We start from the raw sequence: 27,403 nt of genomic DNA on the forward strand, positions 1-27,403 counted from the left end.
CTTATATGTTGTTCAAATTCTTTTATCAAAATACCACTGACAGCGCAATGCACGATAACATGGAGTGAATACACCATACGCATCCGCCCACGGCTGCCCTGCTGTGCGCAGATAGGACTTGATTGTACAATAAAATAAAATAAAGATAAAAACACTAAAACAATCATCACCCATAAAGCGGATAGTAGACGTGACGTACTATATGTGTACCACATTTCAAGTGTATAGGTGCAACGGTTTGCGAGCTACAGGTCATTTAAAATCCTGGACAGACACACAAATTGCCACGGTAGCAAATTACAGAAGAAGATTTTACTGTTTAATAATTTATATTTATATGAAATGTGCTTCTTATATATTACTTCATATTCTCATATGATAATGATGTTAATGTTTATATTGATTTCTGTGTTATTAAAACTGCATGTATGTGTGTATATGTATATATATATATATATATATATATACGACCTGTATATACCTGGCGTTGCCCGGGGCAGAAGTAACCTAATCGGTCAAACACTTACATATATACCAAAGTAAACCTAATCGGTTAAACAGCTTCATATATACAGAAGCGAACCTAATCGGACAAACAGCTAATCTATATACATAAGCGAACCTAATTGGTCAAACAGTTATGCATGTGCAGAATAATTTTACAAACATTATGCGTGTTAACAATCATTAAAAAGAAAAGATTGAGGAACTCTTCTTCTATATGTGATGAAGCTGGATGAAGCTGACTTGACGAAGACGTAGGTGGCATAGATTGGTTTTTCTAAAACAGAACAAAAAAATGAGTATCTATTATTATTTTAAATTAGAATGAAAATGAGAACCTTGATTAGAGATAGATTATCCGTATTAAAATATGTGCATGAATAAACTTTTGGTAACTCTCTAGCAAAAGTTTATTCATACAAATTGGCATGGGATGGCTTTGTGAAAAACTAAAAATTAGATAAAAATAAATTGAGAATGCGTACTTCGATTTGACTGAGATTATCTGTAATGATGAAAAAAAAGTTTAGTATGTTTTTTTTTCCATACGGGAAGGATGTAAAACCTTACATAGGCACCCTTCAGCCCGTACTGAAGGGTACTGTCAGATTCTTACTGACTAAAAAACACCCTTTTTATTCCACAGCTACCCCAAAAACCACTATTAGGCATTACTTTGGGGGTGGCAGTAGTTTAGTTATGAAACAGCTGGGTCCTGAAAAAAAATCTGTCTTATTAGTGGCTTCATCACATATAGAAGAACAGTTCCTCAATCTTTTCTTTTTAATGATTGTTAACACGCATAATGTTTGTAAAATCATTCTGCACATTCATAACTGTTTGACCAATTAGGTTCGCTTCTGTATATATGAAGCTGTTTAACCGATTAGGTTTACTTTGGTATATATGTAAGTGTTTGACCGATTAGGTTACTTCTGCCCCGGGCAACGCCGGGTATATACAGCTCGTATTATATAAATTACTTACAAAGTTTGGAAACTTTTGGACCTTGTGTGTGCACTACATGCTGACCATCTAGTGCAGTGAGACTAAGCCACCCTGCTGTGACTGGTGACACTGAAGTGTGTCACAAGTGATGATATTTTTTTCTGCATTCTATAATATGCTAGACACTGTGATGATGGGACGGTAATTTCAAAACTGAACTGGGATGTAGTTAGATGGAACTTCTGCCTTCTTTATCTGTATACAATTGTGACAGAAAAATCAAGTGTGTGGGCTAATTTGTTATTAGTGAAGAGCTAAGAACTCAAGAAATTGGCTTCACAGATCTGGGATGAACTCATTGTACAAGTAGTTGTAATGTTTAGCACCTAATTTGCTCATTATTAGCATTTAGACATGCCACTTTACTTATCTTTCTTTACATATAAGCTTTAAATTTCACACCTTCATCTTCACATTTTCTTGTATTTAATAAACAGAAATCAAGGGGTTAGCAAAGGCATAGTGAGAAGTCAAGAAAATTAACAATCATTTTATGTTTGTAGAACCTAATCTGGAAATTCAAAGACAACTGTAATTCTGTGTGGAACTCTGTGAGGGGAATAGAAGCGCTGAGTATGATCAAGTGCAGCCCAAAGGTAAATGGAATCACTGGTCCTGTCAATGGTTTTCTTACCTGCAGCAGCCACTCAGCTGGCTCTTGAAGGCTGCTAATCTCTTAAACCTTTTAGGAGAGGGCAATGATACCCGTTGTGTAACTGGGTTAAGTGTGATATCCAAAGGTATAGTCTGAGGGGATTCCTATTTGACCCCCCTCCCAACTGATTGATCATAGACGGAACTTCCTCCTCACCCATCTGAAGTTAATGCCTGCCTATTCCCTGGTAGATTGTAATATATTCTTATCTGCTGTTGTAGCTTACTGAATGCTGTACTCTTTGTTTTTTAATGTTTCTCTTGTGTTATTTATGTGTGCATCATCAATGCAAACTCATATCAGCTACATTGTATGCCAAGTCAAAGTAATTGATTGATTGATTATTGATTACCTATCTAAACTCCTGCCCATCCTGCCCCAACAGCTTTGAAGTGATGCCAGCTGTCCTTTCTGAGTCCAGCATAGTGCTGCTCCATTGATATTTTCAAACCCTGCAGTGGGTTACTTTACTGGTTTTCCCATCATGCAATGTGGCTATTTTCAGACCCCTTACCTGAGCTCTTCTGAGTTTGGTGTTTCAGTTTCAGAAAAAGAAGATTAAGCTCAATTCAGCTGTGCCTGTATTTTATGTAGCCATTGCAATTCAGGTTAGTTTTACAGTCCTTTTGGGCAGCTCACTTGTCTTCAAATGCATTTCTCCTTAAATCTCTTCAAGCTTGCCTAATTCAGTTTAGGGTCTGCAGGCTTTCCTATGCAGTGCCAGGCATAAACCAGTAATCAGCCCTGGATGGAGCACCACTGAATAACGGAGCACACTCATGCACACAATCCCACAAAGTCAATTTAGTCAACAGTCACCTTACCAAACACGTTTGTGAATTGTGGACTGAAAGCCAGAGTCCACAGACAAATATCCAAATAGACATAAGGAGAACATACAAACTCCACACAGTCAGTGACTGGACATTCAAAAGAATGAATCTGGAGCAGAGAGGTGACAGCACCCTCTTCTGGGCTACCAATGAAACTGAAGCATCAGTCTGTTGTTGCTGAGCAAACTGTTGCTCCTTAAGCTTCCACTTATGCCATTGTCTGCTGTAAGAGTTCTCTTGGGTCCTGGTGGTTAAGAACTGTTGCCTCCCTTTAACAGCCTGGTCACACTCTGTGTGACGTTTGCATGTTCTCTTTGTGTTTGTGTAGGTTTTTCTTTTGTTACACCACTTTCCTATATATGCCAAAGACATGTAAGTTAAGATGATTGATATCTCTTTGTGACCCACCATAAAAAAGTGGAGAGGCACTTCTTTCAGAACTGGTAGTTCCTTTGCACCCAGTGCTATTTGAAAGTTTTCACTCTCTGCTAGCCTTTTTATTTAAAATGCAGGTTCAGAAAGTAAGTAAAATAAATAAATGAATCAATCTTTTTTCATTTTCATTTTCTGCTAATTACCTTTTTCCTTTGGAACAGAAAAATAAGAGTTTCACAGCAGAACCTGAGGAGATGACTGAATATGAAGGTATGTAACAATGCAGCTGACACAACCTAAAACCTTACTGCCATTCTAATGAATGCACTGCTATACCCTGAAGTCTGTGGGTGCCATTTAATGAATGGGAATCACAAATGTTAAGATCCTCTTTGTCTAAGGCACTGTATAAAAGAAATCAGAATTATGTTTAGTGCATAGGAATTCTAAATCATATCATAATCAATCAATTATAAATCACCCATCCATGTACAGTAAATTATTAATCCATCTGTAGAGTAATTGCTCATGGGGAGCTTGAGTGTTTCCTATCAACAGAAAAAGAAATCAACCCTGGATGGGACACCCACCCAGTGCAGGGTACGGCTGATGAAAGTTAGCAGTGGAGTCAGATATTTGAGCATAAAATATCCAAAGTGTCTCCTGTTCCTGGCCTGTAACATGATTGTTTTTGTAACTGTTACTCACCCTAGTCAGTTCCGGCCCAGTTTCTACCCACATGTTGTAAGGTTGCTGAACAAGGATTGCATATACTTATACTGTATATTGGATGTTAAGTATAATTTTTACTGTATTGTATTTTCATCAGCTGTTCTGAGGAGATATGTAAGTATTAATTTTATTGCACTGAGTACACATGATAATTGACTTGTCACAGAATAGTCCCAAGGTAGCACTTCAGTTGACCCATTTGCTGCTTTCTCTTATTACTGAGTTATTAATATATTCTGTAAATGAATGTCCTCATTATTGTTATAATTTTTTGTGAATTAGTAGAGCGACTGTGGCTTTAATATGTGAAAGCTGCACATTTGGGAGCATGGACCCTCAAAACTGATGCATAAGAGTGACTATGAGAATGTACCCTACCATGTTCTACCATCCTGTCCAGAGTTGGCACCTGCCTTTCATCCAGTGCTGCCTGGATAGTCACCGACCTGCCTTGAGCTTGAGCTGAAATAGTAAGATTAGAAAATGGATGGATGGATGGATTGTATAACAGGAGTTTGTCATTTCAAAGCCACTCCAAGTGCTGTCAAGTCTTTTTAGAGTTTCAAACTGCCCAAGGTCCTTGCATCACTTGTCCCATGTCACACAGGAATAGGCTTTGTCATTCTCAATGTGAAGGAATACTCCACCCAAAAGTGATATTTTTATACGTTACTTGCCCCATGTGGTTTGTAATGATGGCTGACAAAAAAGGTGAGTTGATGTTCTGCGTGTTGGAGCACAAGTACTGTATGATGATGTTTTCACTTATTTTTCTATACCTCTTGGTCTTTAGTTTTACAATTTCATCAGTGGACACTTTTTGTTGCTATTACATGAAGCACACATTAGCCAATGAATTGGCTGTGACTAGGCTGGACTCCTGACCAATGAATGGGGGGGTTGGGGTTGGCAGGTCTTCAATTCAAGTCCATTTTTGTTTACAAAAGCATTTCCTGCAAATGGTTTATTTAAAAATCTTTTTGTAAAAATACATGTGTTTGGGATGTTGTAAGCAAATAACTGGATGACTTGACATATGAAATATACAACACGAGAACGTGAGAATTTTTCATGGATGTTTCTTATATTGTTTGCTGCTGTCTAGTGATGGTCACTACAAACCCCTGTTACATCCACAACTGTCTTTTCTAAGTTCTGCATAAAAAAGATGAGATTAATCATTTCTTAGTCATCACTACAAACTACATGAAGTAAGTAACATATAAAAAAATATAATTTTTGGGTAGAATATTCCATTAACACTTAGACAGTGCTGTCTACTAGTAGGGAGTGTAAAGTGCTTAGTACTTTATTTTTGGTTTACAAAAATTGCCCAAAAGAAGGCGTCTCATACAAGGTAATCTTTTCAGGCCCTTCAGCTTTGAAGACCTCAGAATCTTTTTCTGAATTAACTTATGGGTTACTTCAGTTTAATTTGAAATACAAAAATGAGTCAGCCAGCTAGTAAGAATACAGATTAAGATTTGTCATTTTTCTTAATTATTTCGATGATCATTCTTGAATGCTGCAGTGGTTAGCAGTGCTGCTGTATGGCTCTACAGCCCTAGGTATGGATCAATGCCAGTGCGGAGTTTGCACATTCTCTCTCTTTCTCATTTTCTCCACATATTAGAACCAAATTAAGTTAAATGGTGTGAGCCATGGTGGGGGGCTACTAAAGCTTCAAAAGCTTCCCTCTTGCATGAAGTTGAGCTGACACATGGTGTAATGCCCATAGTCACATTAATATGGGATGTCCATAGTGATGCATGTGCCATCAAACAGGTAGATAGATAGATAGATAGATAGATAGATAGATAGATAGATAGATAGATAGATAGATAGATAGATAGATAGATAGATAGATAGATAGATAGATAGATAGATACTTTATTAATCCCAAGGGGAAATTCACATACTCCAGCAGCAGCATACTGATACAAAAAAACAATATTAAATTAAAGAGTAATAAAAATGTAGGTAAAAACAGACAATAACTTTGAATAATGTTAACGTTTACCCCCCCGGGTGGAATTGAAGAGTCGCATAGTGTGGGGGAGGAACGATCTCCTCAGTCTGTCAGTGGAGCAGGACATTGACAGCAGTCTGTCGCTGAAGCTGCTCCTCTGTCTGGAGACACAGTTTAGTGGATGCAGTGGATTCTCCATGATTGACAGGCATCTGCTCAGCACCCGTCGCTCTGCCATGGATGTCAAACTGTCCAGCTCCATGGCTACAATAGAGCCTGCCTTCCTCACCAGTTTGTCCAGGCGTGAGGCGTCCTTCTTCTTTATGCTGCCTCCCCAGCATACCACTACGTAGAAGAGGGCGCTCGCCACAACCGTCTGATAGAACATCTGCAGCATCTTATTGCAGATGTTGAAGGACGCCAGTCTTCTAAGGAAGTATAGTCGGTTCTGTCCTCTCTTGCACAGAGAATCAGTATTGGCAGTCCAGTCTAATTTATCATCCAGCTGCACTCCCAGGTATTTATAGGTCTGTACCATCTGCACACAGTCACCTCTGATGATCACGGGGTCCAGGTGGGGCCTGGGCCTCCTAAAATCCACCACCAGCTCCTTGGTTTTGCTGGTGTTCAGGTGTAGGTGGTTTGAGTTGCACCATTTAACAAAGTCCTTGATGAGGTTCCTATACTCCTCCTCCTGCCCATTCCTGATGCAGCCCACGATAGCAGTGTCGTCAGCGAACTTTTGCACATGGCAGGACTCCGAGTTATATTGGAAGTCCGATGTATATAGGCTGAACAGGACCGGAGAAAGTACAGTCCCCTGTGGTGCTCCTGTGTTGCTGACCACAATGTCAGACCTGCAGTTCCCGAGACGCACATACTGAGGTCTGTTTGTAAGATAGTCCATGATCCATGCCACCAGGTATGAATCTACTCCCATCTCTGTCAGCTTGTCCCTAAGATGCAGAGGTTGGATGGTGTTGAAGGCGCTAGAGAAGTCTAGAAACATAATTCTTACAGCACCACTGCCTCTGTCCAAGTGGGAGAGGAATCGGTGTAGCATATAGATGATAAAATCTGAAAATATAAAAAATGATAAATCGATCGAGTGATGGAATGATGAGGCATGATACCACCGTTAAGAAGAGCCCATGCACATTGTTGAAGTAGCATTAGTTAAACAGGAGGCCTGTCAGCCTCTCATGGCTTATCACCAGTAGGACTAGAAAACCTCAGGAATTTCCAACTGTAGTCATAACCCTTGCAAGCAAAGGCACTGGTGGGCTCTCATGGGATGGATCATTATCAGTACAGTGCCAAATGAGGATATTCTACTGGGAACACAAAGCTCTTGCTGTTCTGTTGTCCTAATGCTTCCTGTTGTATTTTGCAGAACAATTCACCAATCAAATAAAGGACCTCGTGCTAGCAGGTAATGCGACATTTCGTAACACTAGCACCCACAGCAGTTGTCACTGTCTATCAGTACTGGGTGGTGTTTGTAATAAGTGGAATTGAATGCAATTTGAAGAACACAATCATCCTAATACTAAAAGAACTATCAGTTTTTAAGTATGGTCTTTGAGGGCCAATATTAGGAACTTAAGCGTCAGAGATTGTGTGATGTGTGTTGCCATTAGTCCTTTCTGTTTTATACAGCACCATTCACAGAGGCATTGGAGTGTTCTCCTTTAAAACTGATCAGGTACTGTGGTGTGACATCACCATTAAGAACACGTGTGCACTGTGGAAGCAGCATTAGTCAAACGCGAGCTCTGTCAGCCTCTCATGGCTTATCAACAAGTCTGACGCATTTCCTGTTGGAGAACCCTAACCGTAACCCTGGGCACCGTAACCCTGGGCACTCTCATGGGGCGGAGTGTCATCAGCACAGTGCCAAGAGAGGTGATTCTGATGTGAACACAATATCTTTCATGTTCTGTTTGTCTAAACCTTCCCGTTGTCTTTTGCAGGACAAATCAACACTAGAATAAAAGACTTTATGAGAGCAGGTAATTTAACGCTTTCTAAAAGTAGCACTGTACTGTTCATGCTGGGTAAAGTTTGTCATGGCTAAGTTTAGATGCACTCTTGAATTTGAGCAGTATGAAGAACAAAATCAGTCCAATATTTAAACATATGGCTGTCAGTTTTAAAAATGGTCTGCAAGTTGCAAAAGTAATCACCACACTATTCTGGGCCTTTACATGCCAGAGGTTGTGTGATGTGTGCTGTCATCAATCCTTTCTGTTTTATATAGCACAATTCACCTGTTATACAGCTCTTTATCAATTAATCAATAATAAAATATAAATTGCAGTACATAATGGTAAAGAGCTGGAAGAGAAATACTGACAAACAGGCTGCAGACTACAGAGCATCAAGGCAGAACAGAAACCAAGGAAGAGAACAGATGGAGAACAGTGAGCAAGGGCACTACCCTGTTTAGAGCTGCGATTTGTGTAATGAAGCCCCATTTTACAGTCCTGATGTTGGCTGAGCCCTAGCTGGTATGGACTGAAATGCCACAGGAGATGCATCACTCTTCTAGCTCCTTATCTTTGGATAACATTCATCCAGCTGTTGTGGTATCCTTCAATAAGGGCGCGCACAAAAAGGCGAGCTTCAAAAGGGCGACCTCAATTGGGCGCAGCGAATAAAGGCGTGCGTAAATAAAGGCGAGCTTCAAAAGGGCGACCTCAATTGGGTGCAGTGAATAAAGGCAAACGCAACAAAATGATTACAGAAAATGTATTAGATAAAGGCAATGATTGAACGTATAAAAATGCGAAAGCAAGAATATTAAAACATCCAATTAATTAATGCATGAACTTCTAACGAACTATTTCTGGAACAAATTTGTGAAGAAAATTTATTAGATAAAGGCAATGATTGAATGTATAAAAAGGCGAAAGCAAGAATATTGTTGCTCGTTGTTTGATGTCCACTATTGCTTTCCTTGTTTCGATCTTCGCCACATCTGGAACATGGTTGTGCGTAGATGGTCTCTGGACGAATAATCCATTTTTGGTATGACAGCGAGACGAACATTTTCCAATCCTATATTCAGTGCATTTCCAGATGTGTTTCCCGTTGATAGTTTTCTCCTTTCTGAATGTTTAGCCTTCGACTACAAGTAGATCTGCACCTTTGTTGCTCTTCACATATTCCAGAGCCATTTGAGCTAAATTATCTACGAATGCCTTTATTCGCTGCGCTCAATTGAGGTGGCCCTTTTGAAGCTCGCCTTTATTTACGCGGGCCTTTATTCGCCGCGCCCAATCGAGGTTGCCGTTTTGAAGCTCGCCTTTATTTACGCGGGCCTTTATTCGCCGCGCCCAATTGAGGTTGCCGTTTTGAAGCTCGCCTTTTTGTGCGCGCCCTTATTGAATAAAGCCAGCTGTTGTCTGTCCCATTTGGTACAGTTTGGTGACTTGGTGGGTATTATTATTATATAAAGTACTAGGGGGTTAGCCCGTGCTCGCTTCGCTAGCCCAAATGCCCCCAATGCCTACGCTAAGCGCCAGCCACTTCGTGTCTCTGCCGTTTGTGTTGTAAAGAGGGGGGCTGAACGCACCCCAGGGAGACACGGTTGCTCCTCTGAAACCCCCTCTTAAACGGTGATACAATGGGAAACAAATGCAGTTTTATTTACCTCCTCTTTGCTTGATCAGCTGCTGGCTTGCTGCTGCTGACGTGCTGCGTGATCTGCATCTCGTGCTGCACTTTGAACATTTAAAAGCCTGTACAGCAGTTGTCTTTGTCATCTTCTCTTTGTCTTTTATTTCCGGCCCCGGGCATGGTTAAATGTCTTGGCACAAAGTCTCGTCTCATGGGAGTTCTTGATATTTTTTAGTTAATAATTTAAAAACAGAATAAGAATCTGAAAATCTAACAACATCACATTAAAGTTTGATAAATTCTAAAAAGAACGATACCAAACATATATATGTAGGTTTTAAAATAAGCCCAATTTAAAGCGTCAAAAAAACGTGACATAAAAACGTGACATAAAATCGTTGCGCAAAATCGTTGCACTTTCAGGCTTAGGATTTTATATATAGAGAGTAGATATTTTAGGCCAAGGCCAAGACATCAGACAGGTTTATGTGGTGTCTGTGTTTAGGGGTTTGTGTTGGAGTTACGGAATTTTTTCAGTATAGTATGTGACGTGTATTTAAAATGTCTGCTTTCTGTAGTTTTCTGAATGTGTATTGGTTTGTGGGATGACACCAGTGGTGGATACAACAGTGGGCACAACGGCTGTCTCTCCATTCTCTGTAACCGCCATATTTCTTGTGACATTTCTGTTTACTTCTGTATTTTATTATGTGGGTGTTTGGTACAGCAATGTAATAATATCTCTAGTGTTATTTTCTTTGATTACCAGTATTTTGACTGGTCTTTAGATAGTTCTGTACTGGTATAGTTTATGTGTGGCATTTTCTAGCCCTGTGGTGGGTTAGTTGTGTTTCTAATATGGTTTGTGTGTGTCTACTAGTTTGTGGTGCAGTGCCAGTTCTTGATGTCTGCCATCTGATTGTGTCTGTGCGTGGAAACTGTCTGTTGCCACTAGTTTATAGATGGCTTCTTATGGAAGTATCTGCATGTACTATCTGTAATGTTAGCATCCTTAAGAATATACAGGGTGTCCCAAAAGTCACGATACATCCATTCATTTTCCAACCCGCTGAATCCAAACACAGGGTCTCGGGGGTCTGTGGAGCCAATCCCAGCCAACACAGGGCACAAGGCAGGAACCAATCCCAGGCTGGGTGCCAACCCACCGCAGGACACACACAAAAACACCAGGGCCAATTTAGAATCGCCAATCCACCTAACCTGCATGTCTTTGGACTGTGGGAGGAAACCGGAGCGCCCAAAGGAAACCCACGCAGACATGGGGAGAACATGCAAACTCCACGCAGGGAGGACCCGGGAAGCAAACCCAGGTCTCCCAACTGCAAGGCAGCAGCGCTACCCACTGCGCCACCGTGCAGCCCCAGTCACGATACACTTTTAATAAATTCCTAAAAATGACACAAGAAACTGAGTTTATTAATATTTCTAGCATCAGCAAAGGAGTTGTTGCAGTTTTACTTGCCAGGCTTGCCATCACGTTCCAGAGTTTTTTGTATAGTCGACCCTCTGATTCAGTCACGACTGTATGCCCACCTTCTCCAAGGATTCCCTTCTCTACATTAATTGATCGACATTTTTCCAGTCTAAATTCCTTGTGTAAGTCTTATGAATACGTTTAGATTATTTCTAGTAACTGTTGTAATTGTTTGTTCCTGCATATATCTTTATGTCACCCATGTAGATTAGATGAGAAAGGGTGTATTGTTGGTGTTTTTTTAGATTTGCGTCCATATTGTGTGTTGTTTAATATGTTTGGTAATAGGCTGAGACTGAGACAGAACCAGCGAGTCCCACTGGAAGATGTCTTGTCTTATTTGTGTTGGGTTTGTCTGCATCGATATGTTGTTGATACGTTCATGTAGTGTTCCCCAGTGCCCCAGTAGTGTTTGTAAGCAGTGTATGAGGACAAGGTGTATCTTGTGTAATATTTGTACTAGCCATGTGTGAAGGACACACTCAAATGATTTTTTGTAGCCATTGAATCCTGTGTGCAAGTTTCTGTTTTTTTTTTGTATGCCTGCTGGAGTGTCATGGAGTCAATTAAGAGTTGTGTTGCCTTTGGCGGTCTTTTTGTTATTCGTTATCAGTGATGTGTATGTATATTTTGGTTGTTATGCATGCAGTAAGTATTTTGTGGAGCCCCACCAGACAAGTGATTGGTCTGTAGTTTTTGGCATCTGTGGCGTCTTTTGAATCGGGTTTCATGTGGATTGTGAATAAAGTACATCAGTTTGTCTGCAAGTACCAAGTGTAGAGTGGATAACCACTTAAACCAGAAATTGTGAACTTCATACAGGCCCGGTGCCTTCCTGTTTCATTTTTCCTGTCAAGATTTTCTTGAAATTATTATTATTATTATTGTATATCTAGCAAATGCCATTACCCGGGGTGACTTACAGGAGCAGTGAGTCAGCAGCACATTTTCAGTTTAAACTCCCATACCTGACCCATTAGGCCCTACTGACTGCCTATATGACAAATTTCTGTTTGCTATTTAATGCCTTCTTCTATGATTTTGCTTACTGTGAAGGGTGCTACATGAAATAGACATTGAGTGATTGTTACTCACCTTCACGTCACAGCAGGGGGAACAGCAGTCACAAAGGACCAGCTAAAGTCTTGTAAAATGTCTTCTGATAGCCCACTACAGTATTTAAAATGGAGCCTGGTTTGAAGATAGTCTCCACCATAGCGGTGAACATTGGATTCTCCTTCAGCTGTGTGTTAACTTTATACTTCCATGTAGTTCTGTTTGTCCATAATTTCCCCTTACTACAGTGTTTCTTTTATTTCCAGGTACTCGGCAAAGAGAGCTCCACTGTAAAGAAGGTATGTGCCCAAATGGTAGAAAAGGATGATGCAAGGACTCAACACGAATGAGTTTTGGTAACTGAGATGCAATCCAAGTCCATTACATTTCTCAGGGCCTATGATTTAAAGAAGTTAAGTGTCCATCTTTGGTGACATGTTTGATATGATGCTATGCTAATAAATAACTTACCTCTTCTAGAGTCTGAGAAGAAGACTGGAAAAATTGTTAGGAAAAGTGGTAAGTTTTCAAAGTGAGTCATTGTGATACGAGTGCTTTGGATTATTTGGCACCAGAGTAAGGTGACAAAAGAGGGGTTGATGTCAGATTTGTTAACAGTGTCCAAAAAAAAGGTAGGCGCTAAGGTACCAGTGTAAAAGTGTGCCAGTGCAGCTGTGACGGCAGTGTTAATAGCAGTAATGAAGTGTGCTACATTATGAGATGACATAAGAACAGGTTTTCTGGAAACTGAAGTTGCCATATCCAGGTGGCATTGAATGTTGATGTTTTACTACTGATAGAGAAAGACTAAACTGTTAAGCCTTCCCTTCCTGTCTTTCAGATGAGTTCTTCCACCTTCTCATCGCCTTCCTTGCCTTTGGATTTGGCTTTGTTGTCTTCCATTTGTATAAAGGTAAGCTTTTGATTCTGAATGGAGTCATTATATGCTGATTGTGCCTGAGTGGAATACAGGGAATGTTGAACCGCTGGTAAGAGGCCATATACCTTTGAAATTGCTTTTAAACCACCAAGTCCACAGAAAGGAGATGGTACTTCTAGGGGCCACACAAACTTATTAATAGGCGACATTGTTAATTTCAGGCTTGATCCTTTCTATTGGAGTCGCTCTGATCACATTTGCGTTTCTGGAAATCACTGCCATCTATTTCCCCCTCGGTGAGTGTTAATGTTATTTATTTTTTGGAAAAGGCATCATCTGTTCAAATAAGTACAAGCAGACACTATAAACAACTACCAGCCAGCTCACCATCCTAGATCTACGAGGTGAGACACAAAAATATTTATTGATGAATTAGAGCATTCTAAACATTGCCACCTTCTATACAAACTTTTGTCATGTGAAGTTTTTCGTGCAAAATGCGTCTCACTGATTCCATGTCAATACCAACCAACTGTGAAATAGCTTGAACACCTAGGCAACAATCATTTCGAACAATCTGATTCAAGTTTTGATGTTTTCATCCCTCCGAGACAAGCATGGGCGACCTGGGCGTTGAACATCTTCCACATTTTATTCTCCCTCCTTGAAATGTTTGTGCCACTCAAAAACTGTTATCACCATACACTGTTTTTATCATTTCATAAGTTTCTGTGGCTGTTTTGTTCAATTTCGAGAGAAATTTGATGTTGATTCGCTGTTCGATTTTTTCACCCAACATTATAGCGGCAACTCATGTAGTGATTGTTGTGCGAAGACTGACCGGGCTATTCACAGGATATACCTAGCTGGTCGGCGGTTTGATAGGGCGTGTAGGAGGGGATATAGTTCTCTGATTCACATCCAGACGGACCTCCAGATGGTTTTCCAGGAAAGACCCAAGCCCAGTACGTTTATTTTTGTGTCTCACCTCGTTCTGCAATCAGAGACCGACAACTGGTGGTGTTCTGGTCTGGCAGTCACATCCAGTGCAATGTTGTTCACCTTATTTTATTTTCTTTTAATTTTTTTTACACAGTTCGAAGAGTCCTAAATGTTTTCTACTATTTCATTAAAATGATTCCTGAAACAAGTTCATGGGTGCCTTCCATCTGGAGACGCTGAGAGTTTCTGAGAGCAGCATGTCTTGCAGTGTGGCACACCAACCATTTAAAAGGCCCTGGTGACAAACACATGAAGGATAATGTCTCCAGTGTCTTCCGAGTCCTTCCTTCCTTCGGTCCCTCAAGAAAGGCATGTTTTTTTTTTTTCTGCCAGAGCATAGAAATCCAAATAAAAAAGTCTGATTAAAATTAAATTTGTTGTATTTTGGGTCTATCCCTGTTCGTTCTTCATCCTGAACAGGGTTGCCAGTGCCGATGCCAGCCTATCCCTAATATAAGATCTATGAGGGCAGCAGCACAGACAAGTGGTGCCAGGCTGTATTGAAGATACACAGATAAAGTAATTGGAGGTCAGATAACACCTTGTGCACACTGCACATTACATTAGCTTACTGTGAACTACCTGCCATGTGGTATAGTGATCCTCTCCAACTCTCCTGTGGCCCTGACAGTAGGCATACACTTTCACTCTGTCCCTTATTGATGGCAGCAAAGCCTTTATTAAAAAAAAAAAAAACTTACAGGTACATCAGTGCTACTTCCTAATGGTGGTTAAATGGCATTCTCAGTGATGCTTATCACTTCTTTCACTTTCTTCATAATGGCATCCTTGTCTATCTGAAACATCTTCAGCAGCTCTGCAGGCTTGCCACTCCGGGGGACGCCAGACACCGCCATAGGATGCACCGTAATGCCAGACTCCTTTGCCACTGCAGACAACACTGCCTCCCCAAGTCCACCTGTAAGAACAGGAGAGACACTGTGAGGCTGGCAGACTTGCTAGTGTACCAGGCCTTTGTCTTAAGATTCATTTTCAGATATCTCTTACCTGTCGATCTGACAGTCCACTCATGGGCCAACTAGACCACTAGTCCCTGAGTTAAAGAAAGTCTCCCCAACCCTATCTTTCTATGTAATAGCCCCGTCACACACCTTCATAGTAATGGTCCTCAACGGTAATGATGCGCCCCTTGGTCGCCTTGGCGCTCTCCATGATTTTGTCTGCATCCAAGGGCTTAATAGTAAATGGGTCAATCACACGGATGAAAATATTTTCTGTAAGGAAAGATAAAAAGTACATTACACCAGCAGGGATCACTCTGCCATGTCACTACCACTGGGTCTAAACTGTTCATGTGCAAATCCAGCAGGAGTTTCCAGTCACCCTTTATCCATCTACCCATCACATTCTCTCTAGTAAACATTTTAATTTGCAGGATTCCAACAGTAGAAGTCTTAGAATAAGTAGGAAACTAAAATCTAGTCAGCTGACGGTCCTACCTGTTTTAAGCTGTTCTGCAGCGGCCTTTGCCTCATGCAGGGTTACTCCGGCCCCAATCACAGTAACTTGGTCATTCTTGCTCTGCTGCACCACCTGGAAGGAAGAGTAAGAACTGACTGAGTCTGACAGGTTTGCATAAGCACCACTACGGACAGTTGGCCCGAGTTGTATACACCAACCTTGGCATGTCCAATCTGGAACTCCTCACTGTTTTTGTAAATGATGGCATTGTCAGGGCGACTGGTCCTTATGAAGCAAATGCCCTGTGAGGGAGGAAGCAGAACATCGAACAGTCAGTTCTATTTTGAGTGCTTTAGTGAGGCTACTGGGGAACACCTAAAGGAAATGGGTACAACTTGGGAGGCTGTGTACCCCCCATAGACTGGCACTATATAATCTGGAACCAGGACGAGAAAGAGAGAAACAGAACTAACATTATGTGATTGACCCAACCATGAAGAAAGCACCTATATGACACTCTTTATTTAGTAGCAATAAGTCTGTTTTTTCTATAAAAGGTTAGATGCAAAAGTGCTGCTATACAACTTCTGTCCGTTCCATTTAAATATTACATGGAAGAAAACCTGAGGATTTAGAGCTTCAGAAGGGAGGTGGACAGTTCTCTGTCTCCCTCTAGTGCCACTAACTTTTAATGCATACATACCTTTGTGTTGGCAGCCAGCTCCACAGCCTTCTCAGTTGACACTCCATCGCTAGGGTAGAAAACAGTGGCTGTGGGGATGGCACGGAAAATTGCCAAGTCCTCAAGAGCCATCTGTGATGGGCCATCCTCACCTAGAAAAATCACTTGGGGTTAATATAGTTCACAGGAAGGCAGGTCACCCTAAAATACTGCAATGTAACAGAAATAAAGCCAGAACCCATTATTGTACCACAACCTGAGCAGAGACATGAACTGAAGTAGCAAGATTTACACCAATATGTTAGACTTTGGGGTTTAAAGGATGGTTGATTTGTGTGGACAATTCAAAGTCCTGTCAAATACTAACCAATGGAGATGCCACAGTGGGAGCCCACCAAGTTAATGTTGCTCTCAGAGATCGCTGCCATGCGGATCTGGTCATATGCTCGGGTGAAGAAGGCAGCAAATGTGCTGGCAAAGGCCACTGTGCGGTCCCTTGTGGCACAGCCCACAGCAATGCTCACCTGGCAGAACAGAAATAGTCCATAAATCATAAATATAAGCAAAGGGCCCAGTTATCATGAAATTAAACTGCAGCCTTTTACTCTACTAGTTTTAATTGTATTTTTACTCATTCTTGTTTATTTTTTGACATTTGGTTGCGATGTCATGATGATGTTATCAATATACCATTCCGGATTCTGGTTGTCATAGCCCCTCATTTGATTATTCAAACTTTGTTTGTAAACCAAAGAGCTTTTGTAAGCTTTTGGTTTTGACTAAGTTTTGTTATTAACTTAAAGCTCATTTAATCCTTTTTTTGTTTCCAATTTTATAAGACATACATGAGTTGTTCCTATTTTCTTTAGATAACTCTTCTACCTCAACAAATTTACTTAAATACTTACTTGTGAATTTCCCATTGGGATTAATAAAGTATCTATCTATCTATCTATCTATCTATCTATCTATCTATCTATCTATCTATCTATCTATCTATCTATCTATCTATCTATAATAAAACAATTTTGCTTCAAATGCAGCAACAGCCATTTGCACGCAGCATTGCACTGGGAAAAAGGTAGTTGCCAAGGCAGCAGGTTGTGTCAAGACGCAGAGGATAATCGGGATACAGCTTCCATCCCTGGAGGACATTTATAACACACGCTGCCTTAGGAAAGCTACCAGCATCTGCATGGATTCTTCTCACCGATGCCACAGTCTATTTGAACTTCTCCCATCTGGCAAACGCTTCAGAGCCTTTCCTGTACATACATCGAGGCTCAGAAACAGTTTCATCCCAAGAGCTATAAAGACACTCAATCAGTCCATCAAGTGCTCCTGGTAGAACGGTTTGAACTTATAATTACAATTACCTCACTGTAAACTTGCACTACAACTGTAACATCGCACCACCTGAGCCACTTTAGGAACCATTTACACTATCTGCACTATATGTACATGTATATTGTACTTATGCTTTCATATGATATATTTTTCATTTATTATTATTATTATTATTTTATAGGAAAATTACTTTATAGAGGAGTTGCATATTGAATCTCATTGTACCATACAATAACAATAAAGGAATTAAATTCAATTCAATAGAAGAAAGTGCATATTTACAGATGATGATGACTGGCTTCTAAGTCGATTTAGATTTCTAAGAGCTATCCTCTTGGAGCTGTGGGCAGTTAGAATACTAACATGTATACTTGATATCATTTTTATGAAGAGATTAATTAAAGTATGTACAGTATATTACATTTTACAGATAAATTGTTAACTTCATTTAAATAATGTATACTGTTAATAATTAAACATGTGGGGGCATAATGACATCACGGTAGCGATGAGCTGGCACCCTGTTCAGGGATTGTTCCTGCCATGCGTTCTGTGCTTGCTGCGACTGGCACAACTCTGGATGGTTGGAATAATTAAACATATATAATGAAGATTTTTTAATGTCCCTTAAAAGTTTTGAAGAATCAGCATTCTAAGCCTACATCTGGCTTTACCTTTATTATAGACGCTTATTGAGTGGCCATTGGTTATGTGGAGAAAAAAACCAAAGGACAGGAATTGTGAATTGGTACATTTGACAGACAAAGTACTGCTGCAATAAATTATTCCATCCAGGGTTACATGCATCCCAGCAGGTATCTTGCGGGAGGCAGGAACAATCTCTGGACAGGGCACCGGCTCATTGCTACTGCTGTGCCACTGTGCCCCCAAATGTTTTGATAAATGCTTTAATACATTTCATCATGAAAATGGTATCAAGTATACATCTTTGTACTCTAAAATGTTCAGAGAGCTATAATATAATGAATGTAATGTATTCTGTATGGTGAACACTGCCTGCACACTCCTGTCAGTGTAAGAAAAAGCTACTTTAACAAGCATGTAGCAATTATCAACTAAGTTGGGTAACACATAGAATATGAAGCATTCTAGTGCCACATTAGTTAGGATGGTAAATGAAACATCGATTTTAAGATGAAGTTTACAAAGTTCTACTCTAATGACAAAATAAACTACGAGATTAACATGGAAATTTTGATATTAAAGTCACCATTTCGATTTTAATCTGGACATAGACCTTTATTTTTCTTCTCTGTGGCCCTAATACGCTCCCTATGACACTCAGACACTTGCCTTTTCATGTTGACTTTGACATCTGACCACTTCTTTTTTTATTTTGAGCACTGTGCAACTTTCTGAACTTAAAACTTGTGAGTGACACTCTGTTAATTTCTTTTTGTTGCTCATATTACTGCTTAAGCTACCAAATAGAACGTTTCTCCTTGCCTCCACTTCACTTCACTCATTTCGCATTCACTGCAATTCTTCTTTTTTATACATGGTTTTGCCATTGCCTTTAACAAAACACTGAACGGAAGGGTCTATTTATTTTGATCTGCATATTCAAATAGGTGTAATTCTGGGAGGAGTCAGGGTGGGGCTGTAGGCGCATGCCTGTGAGTTAAAGTTCACATTGATTGGGATTTATAAAAGGTAAGTTTGTGTAACTTTTCTTATGCACAGTTTTATGCATCAGAATTTTTGTGAGTGTACGTACATTTCTGTTTTTGTCCGCATGCAATATTTTATTGTAAATTCTACACATAGCATTACATATGAGGATACTAGTTCTTCTATGTAAAAAAAAAAATCTTAATGACTCAGTTTTTCAGTCAGTAAAATTACAGAGATGACCCCTAGTATCACTAAATGAGAGAACAAAGACAGCAAATGTGTTGTTTACCATATTCTGCTCCGCAATGTAGCACTCCACAAAGCGATTAGGATGCTCCTTCTTGAACATTTCTGAGAAGGTTGAGTTTTTGGTGTCTCCATCCATGGCTACCACTCTGTTATTGGCATGACCCAGCTTCTTCAGAGCAATTCCGTAGGCTTTACGAGTAGCCACCTATATGAAGAAAAGAGGAAGCTTGTGTGAACTAAGTAGTGCTGTTAATTAGTCCCGCGTGACCCCATGGACCAAGACTTTGAGGAATACCTTTTCTCCCAATTTGTAATCAGGAGCACTGGGCATCTTGATATTTTTAATATTGACCGCTGGTGCATCCTCCTCTGGTGCAAGAGGGCAAAGCTTCTTGTTGCTACTATGGATCTGTTTTTCAAAATCCTTAGTGATGCGGTCAGCCATCTCTTTGGGAAGGGGCTTGCCATGCCAGCTAAGTTTATCTTCAGCATCTGTAAGATGGCTCAGTTATTAGACTGCCTGAAACAGCAACATGGAAGAGAGTTAAGCATTTTAGAGCTTCCCAACCCATGTATTCAGATTCAGTACCTGGGATGCCCTTTCCTTTGAACGTCTTAGCAATGATGACTGTAGGCTGCTGCTTTGCTTGACTCAAGGCCTTACAGAGCTCCTCTATGCTGTGACCATCTACGACAATGGCATTCCAACTGGTGAGAAAAGCACAAGCAGTATTAGGGCAGGAAAGACCTTACAGTGGCCAGATTAAAAAGCACATGCCAAGCTTACAGAATTTGAACCAACTGGGAAGCACAGAGAGGTGGTAGGTAAGACTCTAGCTCTCTATGTTTGACACGGACACATCGATTGTGGTAATTTGTCTAACAGCGTAAAACCACACTGATGCTCTGTACGTCTTTAGAATAAATGTCTTTAACTCAGCATAATCTGTGCATTTTAAGAATCGGATATGAGGTATGAAGCTAGCAAAAATTCCACTAATGATGTAAGCAATTTCAGAATAAATGGCTCCAAACAGTAAATGTCCCAGTTTGAACTTCCACTCCTTGCATGATCTGCTGTCCAGCTCTCACTTGCATTGGTTTAAAATGCTCTGGGCGCACCGTGCACCATCAAAGGTACTGAACACAAAGTGCGACTGACTGGATGATCTGAGTGATTTGGCTTAGTGGCTGCTGAGTTCCAAGATGCTGTTGCCATAATTGTCTACTTTCTTCACCATTATCCACATTGACGTTAAAGGGCTGCCATCTACTAAGTGCACCCTGTAATATGCGCTAAACATCCAAATGAGACCTGGTGATCTATACATACATACAGTATGACACACTGGCATGCACTACACACTTACCCAAAGGCTTCACAACGTTTTTGGTATTTGTCCACCTGATGCTGTAGTGGAGTTGGGTCACTCTGACCAAGGCGATTGATGTCAAAGATGGCCACTAGGTTGTCCAGATTGTAATGGGAAGCAAAAGCCATGGCCTCCCACACAGAGCCCTCTGACAGCTCGCCATCACCCAGCAGACAGTAAACACGGTAGCTGAAACAAAGACACATTACAAATTGAATCAAGGGATGGGTCCTGCAAATATCTGACTGTCTGAAAAAATCCCAGTAGTACCTTTAGAAGACAGGAACAAATGGACACTCAGAGCACTCCTGCCCACAGCCATGATAGTCTCTGTCCTAAAAATTGTCAGTTCAGACTCCAGCAGAGGCTCTCGGCACACATTACTTTGTAGGTAAGGCATGGACTCCCATGCAGGTCGCACATCTGCACAGTTTAAACACTGATGGCCTGTACATCTCTGAACTGTCGCCTTCCTCCCACTTTATTCTCCTTCTAATGAGGTCCTAGCCCAAGTCCAATGTTACCCAATTCCTGTGAGCCCTTTTGTGAGGTCCCATGTCTCTGAGATGAGCCTGGCGCACTCAGTGAATCCCTCTCCTCTCCGCTTGGTAAGGCATTTTGATTTCGTCAGCACTTCTGCTCTTTGCAGCCAGAAGCTCAGGTTTAAATCAAGATGAGCACTCCACTTGTCAGCTAAGCTAACCTGACAGGTTTCCAGTCCACTTCACATGTTTCTATTAACATGAGAAGATTGGCCAGGACAACGCGCATTAGTGCATGCATGCCAGCGCAGCAGCTCAATGACACCTGCTTTCGTGAGAAAGAACGAACGATGCGGACCACACCCTGAGCCAGGCGTTTGAAATGAAATGAGTGGGCTATCCGGGAGTTTTCATACTCTCTGAGAAGAATGTGGCATACAAGGTGCTATATGGAACAAACCTCTCTGTAATTGAAATGTCATCAGGAGGACATATGAAATGCACAACTGCAAACCACAGCCTCAAGAGTATCCATCATGTGCTGTCCCAAAATGGCATTGAGCCACAAGCACATCCAGAAGAAGCAAAAGGCTCTCAGCAGTAGAATGAGAGCCTGTTTTTGTGCCCTGTGCCCGAAAGATGATTAGTATTGCTGACACAGAGGATGACCAGTAGGAAGTGATATATGGTGTCTTAGAAATGTTTTTTTTAATTTTTTTTTTCTGATCATTTCAAACAGTAAAATGTACCCTTGGGGAAAACCAGACGCACACTGAGAAATGCCATCTTTTATGAACATGGTGTATGCGGTTGATTCTGTGCATACCACATGTCACTTCTCACTGACAAATGGACCAAGACAACCCCAAAGGAATCTCCATGAAAAGCCCTGCTGCACCCCTCAGAAGAAAAGGAGGAACTCACAGCCATCAATCCTAGATAGAGCCATCTAGGCTGCTCAGTGCATGGACAGCTTGTGCAATGAGTGGGCCCAGGAGGTAGCCCTACCCTTAGTGCCCATCAAGGATTAATATAATTACTGTGAAAGGCACTAGTTGGCAAAGAGACTGAAATAAGTAAAAGTAAAAACTCACTCTAGGGAAAGATATCAGACATTAAATGCACCATATAACAATGTGATCAGCATTATTATATTACAAAGGCACGATAGAAGCTCAGGCACTATACTCTGTATATCCAATTCATTATAATAACTATTCATGGTGGCTCTAAAATCTGTACTAACCCCTACTCTCTCTTCTGTTTCCTTTTCTGGTGTCCTTTTGGTGGTGGCTAAGTACCGTGATGTTCCAAAAATGATGGATGGATTAAAAGCCAGAAGTCTGTATGACCATCAGCATCAAGTGACTCCGTGAGAATCCTAAATACAAAGAGGACTATTTCATTTATGTTACCGTAGGTAGAATGCCCAGAGGGGACTGGGTGGGTTTCGTGGCCTGGAACCCCTACAGATTTTATTTTTTTCTTCAGTTTTCTGGAGTTTTTTTTTTGTTTTTTCTGTCCACCCTGGCCATCGGACCTTACTCCTTTTCTATGTTAACTAATGTTGTCTTATTTTAATTTCTTATTTTGTCTTTTATTTTTCTTTTCTTCATTATGTAAAGCACTTTGAGCTACTTTTTGTATGAAAATGTGCTACATAAATAAATGTTGTTGTTGTTGTTGTTATAGAGAAAGGAAACTTACATTATTAAAGTACTAAGGTACTATATAGAAAGGAGACTTACATAACTAAACTAAAATGTACTATACATAAACAAGACTAACATTATTAAAGTACAAATGTAGTAGGTAAAAATGAAAAAGATATTATTGAAGTACAAGGGCACCAAAAATATAGGAGACTGGCATAACTGAACTAAAATGCACTGTACAGAAAGAAGACTTACGTTATTAAAGTGCTAAGGCACTATATATAGTACGGATACTGACATTATTGAAATACAAAGGTACTATAAAGAAAAGAGGCTGACATTATTACAGCACAAATACTCCACATACAAGGACGATGAATACTGCTAAGCTACAAAGGCACTACATAAAAATGAAACAGACATTGTGAAAGTACAAAAGCACTATACAGGAAGGAGACTGACATAACTAAACCAGAAGGCACTATAGAGAAAGTAAACTGACATTATTAAAATACAAGTGTCAGGGAGGGAAGGACATGGGTACAGTATTCCTTCAAGTTTCTGAATCTCTGAGTTCATGAAGTAGGAGTTAACATGTCTGACATCCTGCAAGGCTCACTGCTCTTTTTAAATTATTGAAATGGCAGGTAAAATGTAAAACACAAGTTAATGACATTTAGAGATTGCTGTAAATGGAGTGAATTCACAGATACTTTAGGGGTGGCAAAATCTCTATACAGGCCCACATTTGTGTGACAAATTAACGTTAATACAGTACTAACAAATATAAAGTTTTACACAAAAAATAAAAAAATGATTACATAATTGGGCAGCACAGTATCACACTGATTAGTGCCGCTGCCACACAGATACAGTATCCTGGGCTGAAGTCTAATTCCCAGTCATTGTCTGTATGGAGTTTCAAGTTCTCTCTATGTCTGTGTAGGTCTCCCTCAGGATACTCCAGCTTTACTCCCACATCATTAAAGATGTGTGTTAGTTTAACTACTGCTTCCAAAATTCACCCAGTGTGTGAGTGTAAATGGCACCCTGCGATGGACCAGCACCCTCTCCAGTGGTCACATTTATAAAACTTGTGCGCTCACAAAAAGTGGCCCAAAATGTGCGTATGCAACTTCCCATGCAGAAGTCGGGATTTACAAAAGAAACCTGATGGGTGAACATACATATATTTTCAGCTACTATGACCCAACCATGCACAGGATCTTGGAGAAACTGGGAAATGACAACACTAATAAACGATAAATAATAAATAAAAAATAAATACATAATAAATTAAAAATAAATTAATAAATCATAAATAAATAAAGACATGCAGCCAAATTAGCTAAATGATGACTCAAACACCTAATAATTCATGGCACTGAGCTGTTATTATAATGTGCATTAACATGATAAACATATTAAATAAATATTAGACTATACTAGGGGGCTCCGCACCCTGCTCGCTTCGCTCGCCAACCCCTGGTCTTGGGTAACCCGAAATAAATTTGAAAGAGATTATTGTCGGCGTAACCCGAAATACATTGATGAATGTATGCGATATGTGCCTGCATTGCTTGCGGCATTTCAGACGCGCGCTGTAGGCGTCTGTGTCAGTTGTGGTCTTTCGTTTTGAACCTGTGCCTGCTTTGCTTCCGCGGTTTCAGACGCGCGTTGTAGGCGCCTACGTCTATTGTCTTTATCCATGCGGGCTCGCTTTTGTAGCTCCGTTAGTTGAGCTGGATCGTTTTGGAGCCGTGACCGTGACTCCATTTGTTATCCATTGTCTACTGTTAGTAATATGGCTAATTGCACTTACTGTTAATACGGAGCGTTTTCTGTGGTTGTACCGTTAATAATGCATCACTGTAATGTGATTCACATATGCTATATGGTTTGGATGTGGGGGGATGCCGTATGTTTAATACGGAGAGTTCGTGGCGCGTTGTTGCTTCATGTCCTATTCAGAAGCGCGTTTTGGACGCCTGCGCCTTTCGTACTTTCCCGCGCCTTCCGTACTATCTTTGTGGACCTGTGGGGCCTCCGTAGCCTCTTCCGTTTGACTCTGGGGTGCAGCGCAGAATCCTCTTTTTTGTGGCGCTGTGTCGTTAGTCGTTAGCTATGGCCGTGTTGTTGCTTCATTTCTCATTCACGTTAGTTGAGCTCTTTTGTTTTTGGGCCGTGACTCCTTCGTTCGCGGTGGATAAGACTTCGCTTGCGGTTTACGGGACGCGCGCAGGTGCAGTAATTCTCATGGTCCCATCGCCATGTACCTGCGTCCATATCCGGTTTATTCTCGGTTAGTAATATGGATTTCTCTTTTAAGAGGGTCAATGCTGGGTATTTGCACTGAACAACTTATTTTTTTTTTCTTCATTCTGTATCTGCCACCTATTGTCACTTCTTAGGGAACTGACCGACGAGGTGCTACATTTAGTTTTCATATTGGAGTGCATATACATACAAAAAACATAACATGTTTTGCCAACAAAAAACAGCCATTTGTAGCAGTGTCCAGTTGTCCTAATGTAATCAGACCAATTTACTGTACTTATATTACACTAATGGGAACAGTGGCTTGAGTCAACTTTGATGTAGTGTAGCTTTGATAGACGTGATGGTGCTGTATGTGGTGTCTGTCATGTTGGTAAGGTAACTGGCTGAACCCTCAGTGTTTCATATGGCTTGCACTATTCATTGTAACAGCAATCACATCATTGCATGTACTAGGTGATAGTGTCTACACGCTCAGATGTTGCTGGTTTACGCCTTTCCCAGACCCCCAGAGTGCAGAGGAGAGGCACCACAATGCTGCACCTGATCTTGTGCACTCAGTTGCACAGCACAGCATAGGACCTGATGTACCAAGAGGGAGGCCATCCTTCTAGTCAATGAAGTACCGCAGCATCGTGATTGCATATGTACAAGGTTGGTTACCATTACCCTTCTATGGCTATTTCAGGGTGCTAACTGGGTGAGATTTGAGGAGAGCTCATGTACCCACATTTAAAAAATGATTGTGATATCTAAAAGCAATTTGCATAGAAATGTGTGTGACAGGTTTTATAAGTCATACACATTTTTCTGTTGGAAGGCATGGTGGTGCAGTGGCAGTGCTGCTGCCTCGCAGTAATGAGACCTTGGTTTATATCCTGGCTCCTCCCTGCAAGGAGTTTGCAAATTCTCCTCATGTCTATGTGGGTTGCCTCTGGGTGCTCTGGTTTTCTCCCAGTGTCCAAAGACTTGCAGGTTAGATGAACTGGTGACACTAAATTGGCCCTATTTTGTGTGTGTGTGTTTGAGCTCTGTCCATGGTTTGTTACTGCCTTATGCCCTATGCTAGCTGGGATAGGCTCCAGACCCCACTGCGACTCTGATTTGAATTAAGTTGGTTAGAAAATGATGTCACATTTTCCTATTTTTCTGGCATAGGTATATTTTTATGCCCTAATCCACACAAAGTTCTATAAACGAAACCAAAAGGACTATTTCCTGCCTTGCACCCAGTGCTGCTTGAATAGTCTCCAATCACCCATGACTTTGAATTAGAGTAAGCAGGTTGAATTTAGAATGCATGTCTGAAATTAGAACGAATACTAACAAAGAATATTCACCCAAACAGTGTGCTCAAGCAATGCAAACGCTTAAAGGATTTGGGGTTATATAGCGCCTGTGCTGTGTGGCATAAAAGAGGTGTTATACATAAGCTGTACAATGCGCTTGTGAGGCCACACCTGGCATATCATGTGCAGATTTCACCAAAAAGGCGGGACATGGCAATGTAAAAACAATGAAGACAGTCAATGATAATTAAGAAGCCAAACAATTTCACATTGGTCAGCCATTCCATTTTGGTGCAATGCCAGTATAAAACAGTACACTGACTATAAATAAGGGGAGCAACAAGCTTTGTTATACTTGTTGACAGCCTGGGTGCTCCATAGATAGCCCTGCATTTGTCATTATTGATACAACACTGTTGACGTTGGAGATCAAGAAGAGGAAGAGAGTGAGGGCAGAGCCAAGGATCAAATGGTGGAAGTTGATAAAGGAAGACTGCAAGGCTGAGTTTAGGGAGAAGGTGAGACAGGCACTGGGTGGTAGTGATGAGTTACAGCTGGGAAACTACAGCTGATGTAGTAAGGGTGACAGCAAGAATGGTGCTTGGCGTGACATCTGGATAGAGGAAGGAGGAAAAGGAAACCTGGTGGTGGAATGGGGAAGTACAGGAGAGTATACAGAGGAAGAGGATGGCGAAGAAGAAGTGGGATAGTCAGAGAGATGCAGAAAGTAGACAAGAGTACAAGGAGATAAGGCGCAATGTGAAGAGAGAGGTGGCAAAGACTAAAGAAAAGGTGTATGATGAGTTGTATGAGAGTTTGGACATTAAGGAGGGAGAATAGGACCTGTACCGATTGGCTAGAC

The 27,403-nt window shown here is 40.8% G+C and overlaps 2 protein-coding genes across 2 annotated transcripts in view; one reads left to right on the forward strand and one right to left on the reverse strand.

Moving 5' to 3' along the window:
- Positions 1 to 1,971: 1,971 nt before the first annotated feature.
- Positions 1,972 to 14,503, forward strand: LOC114668438 (transmembrane protein 40-like). Its single transcript, XM_051921541.1, has 6 exons — positions 1,972 to 2,108; positions 3,597 to 3,645; positions 12,515 to 12,767; positions 13,090 to 13,161; positions 13,350 to 13,424; positions 14,225 to 14,503. Exons 3-6 carry the CDS (start codon positions 12,701 to 12,703, stop codon positions 14,308 to 14,310), a joined length of 300 nt encoding a protein of 99 aa, XP_051777501.1. The 5' UTR covers positions 1,972 to 2,108; positions 3,597 to 3,645; positions 12,515 to 12,700; the 3' UTR covers positions 14,311 to 14,503.
- A 281-nt stretch (positions 14,504 to 14,784) lies between these two features.
- Positions 14,785 to 27,403, reverse strand: part of tkta (transketolase a) — a 41,566-nt gene continuing 28,947 nt past the window's right edge. Inside the window, exons 5-14 of the mRNA XM_028825069.2 lie at positions 20,836 to 21,027; positions 20,055 to 20,173; positions 19,761 to 19,957; positions 19,506 to 19,670; positions 16,602 to 16,758; positions 16,256 to 16,386; positions 15,771 to 15,854; positions 15,591 to 15,684; positions 15,243 to 15,365; positions 14,785 to 15,049 (exon numbers count right to left, since the gene is read on the reverse strand). Coding sequence (XP_028680902.1) covers positions 14,862 to 15,049; positions 15,243 to 15,365; positions 15,591 to 15,684; positions 15,771 to 15,854; positions 16,256 to 16,386; positions 16,602 to 16,758; positions 19,506 to 19,670; positions 19,761 to 19,957; positions 20,055 to 20,173; positions 20,836 to 21,027 — 1,450 coding nt within the window. The 3' untranslated portion in view covers positions 14,785 to 14,861. The remainder of the gene's footprint in view (positions 15,050 to 15,242; positions 15,366 to 15,590; positions 15,685 to 15,770; positions 15,855 to 16,255; positions 16,387 to 16,601; positions 16,759 to 19,505; positions 19,671 to 19,760; positions 19,958 to 20,054; positions 20,174 to 20,835; positions 21,028 to 27,403) is intronic.

The sequence above is a fragment of the Erpetoichthys calabaricus genome, chromosome 18, assembly GCF_900747795.2.
Source record: "Erpetoichthys calabaricus chromosome 18, fErpCal1.3, whole genome shotgun sequence".
Taxonomy (NCBI): domain Eukaryota; kingdom Metazoa; phylum Chordata; class Cladistia; order Polypteriformes; family Polypteridae; genus Erpetoichthys; species Erpetoichthys calabaricus.

Coding starts and splice junctions, on each gene's coding strand:
- LOC114668438 (XM_051921541.1), top strand. CDS start 12,701: ATGCTAATAAATAACTTACCTCTTCTAGAGTCTGAGAAGAAGACTGGA. Junction 12,768..13,089: donor AAAAATTGTTAGGAAAAGTG/GTAAGTTTTCAA, acceptor CCTGTCTTTCAG/ATGAGTTCTTCCACCTTCTC. Junction 13,162..13,349: donor TGTCTTCCATTTGTATAAAG/GTAAGCTTTTGA, acceptor TGTTAATTTCAG/GCTTGATCCTTTCTATTGGA.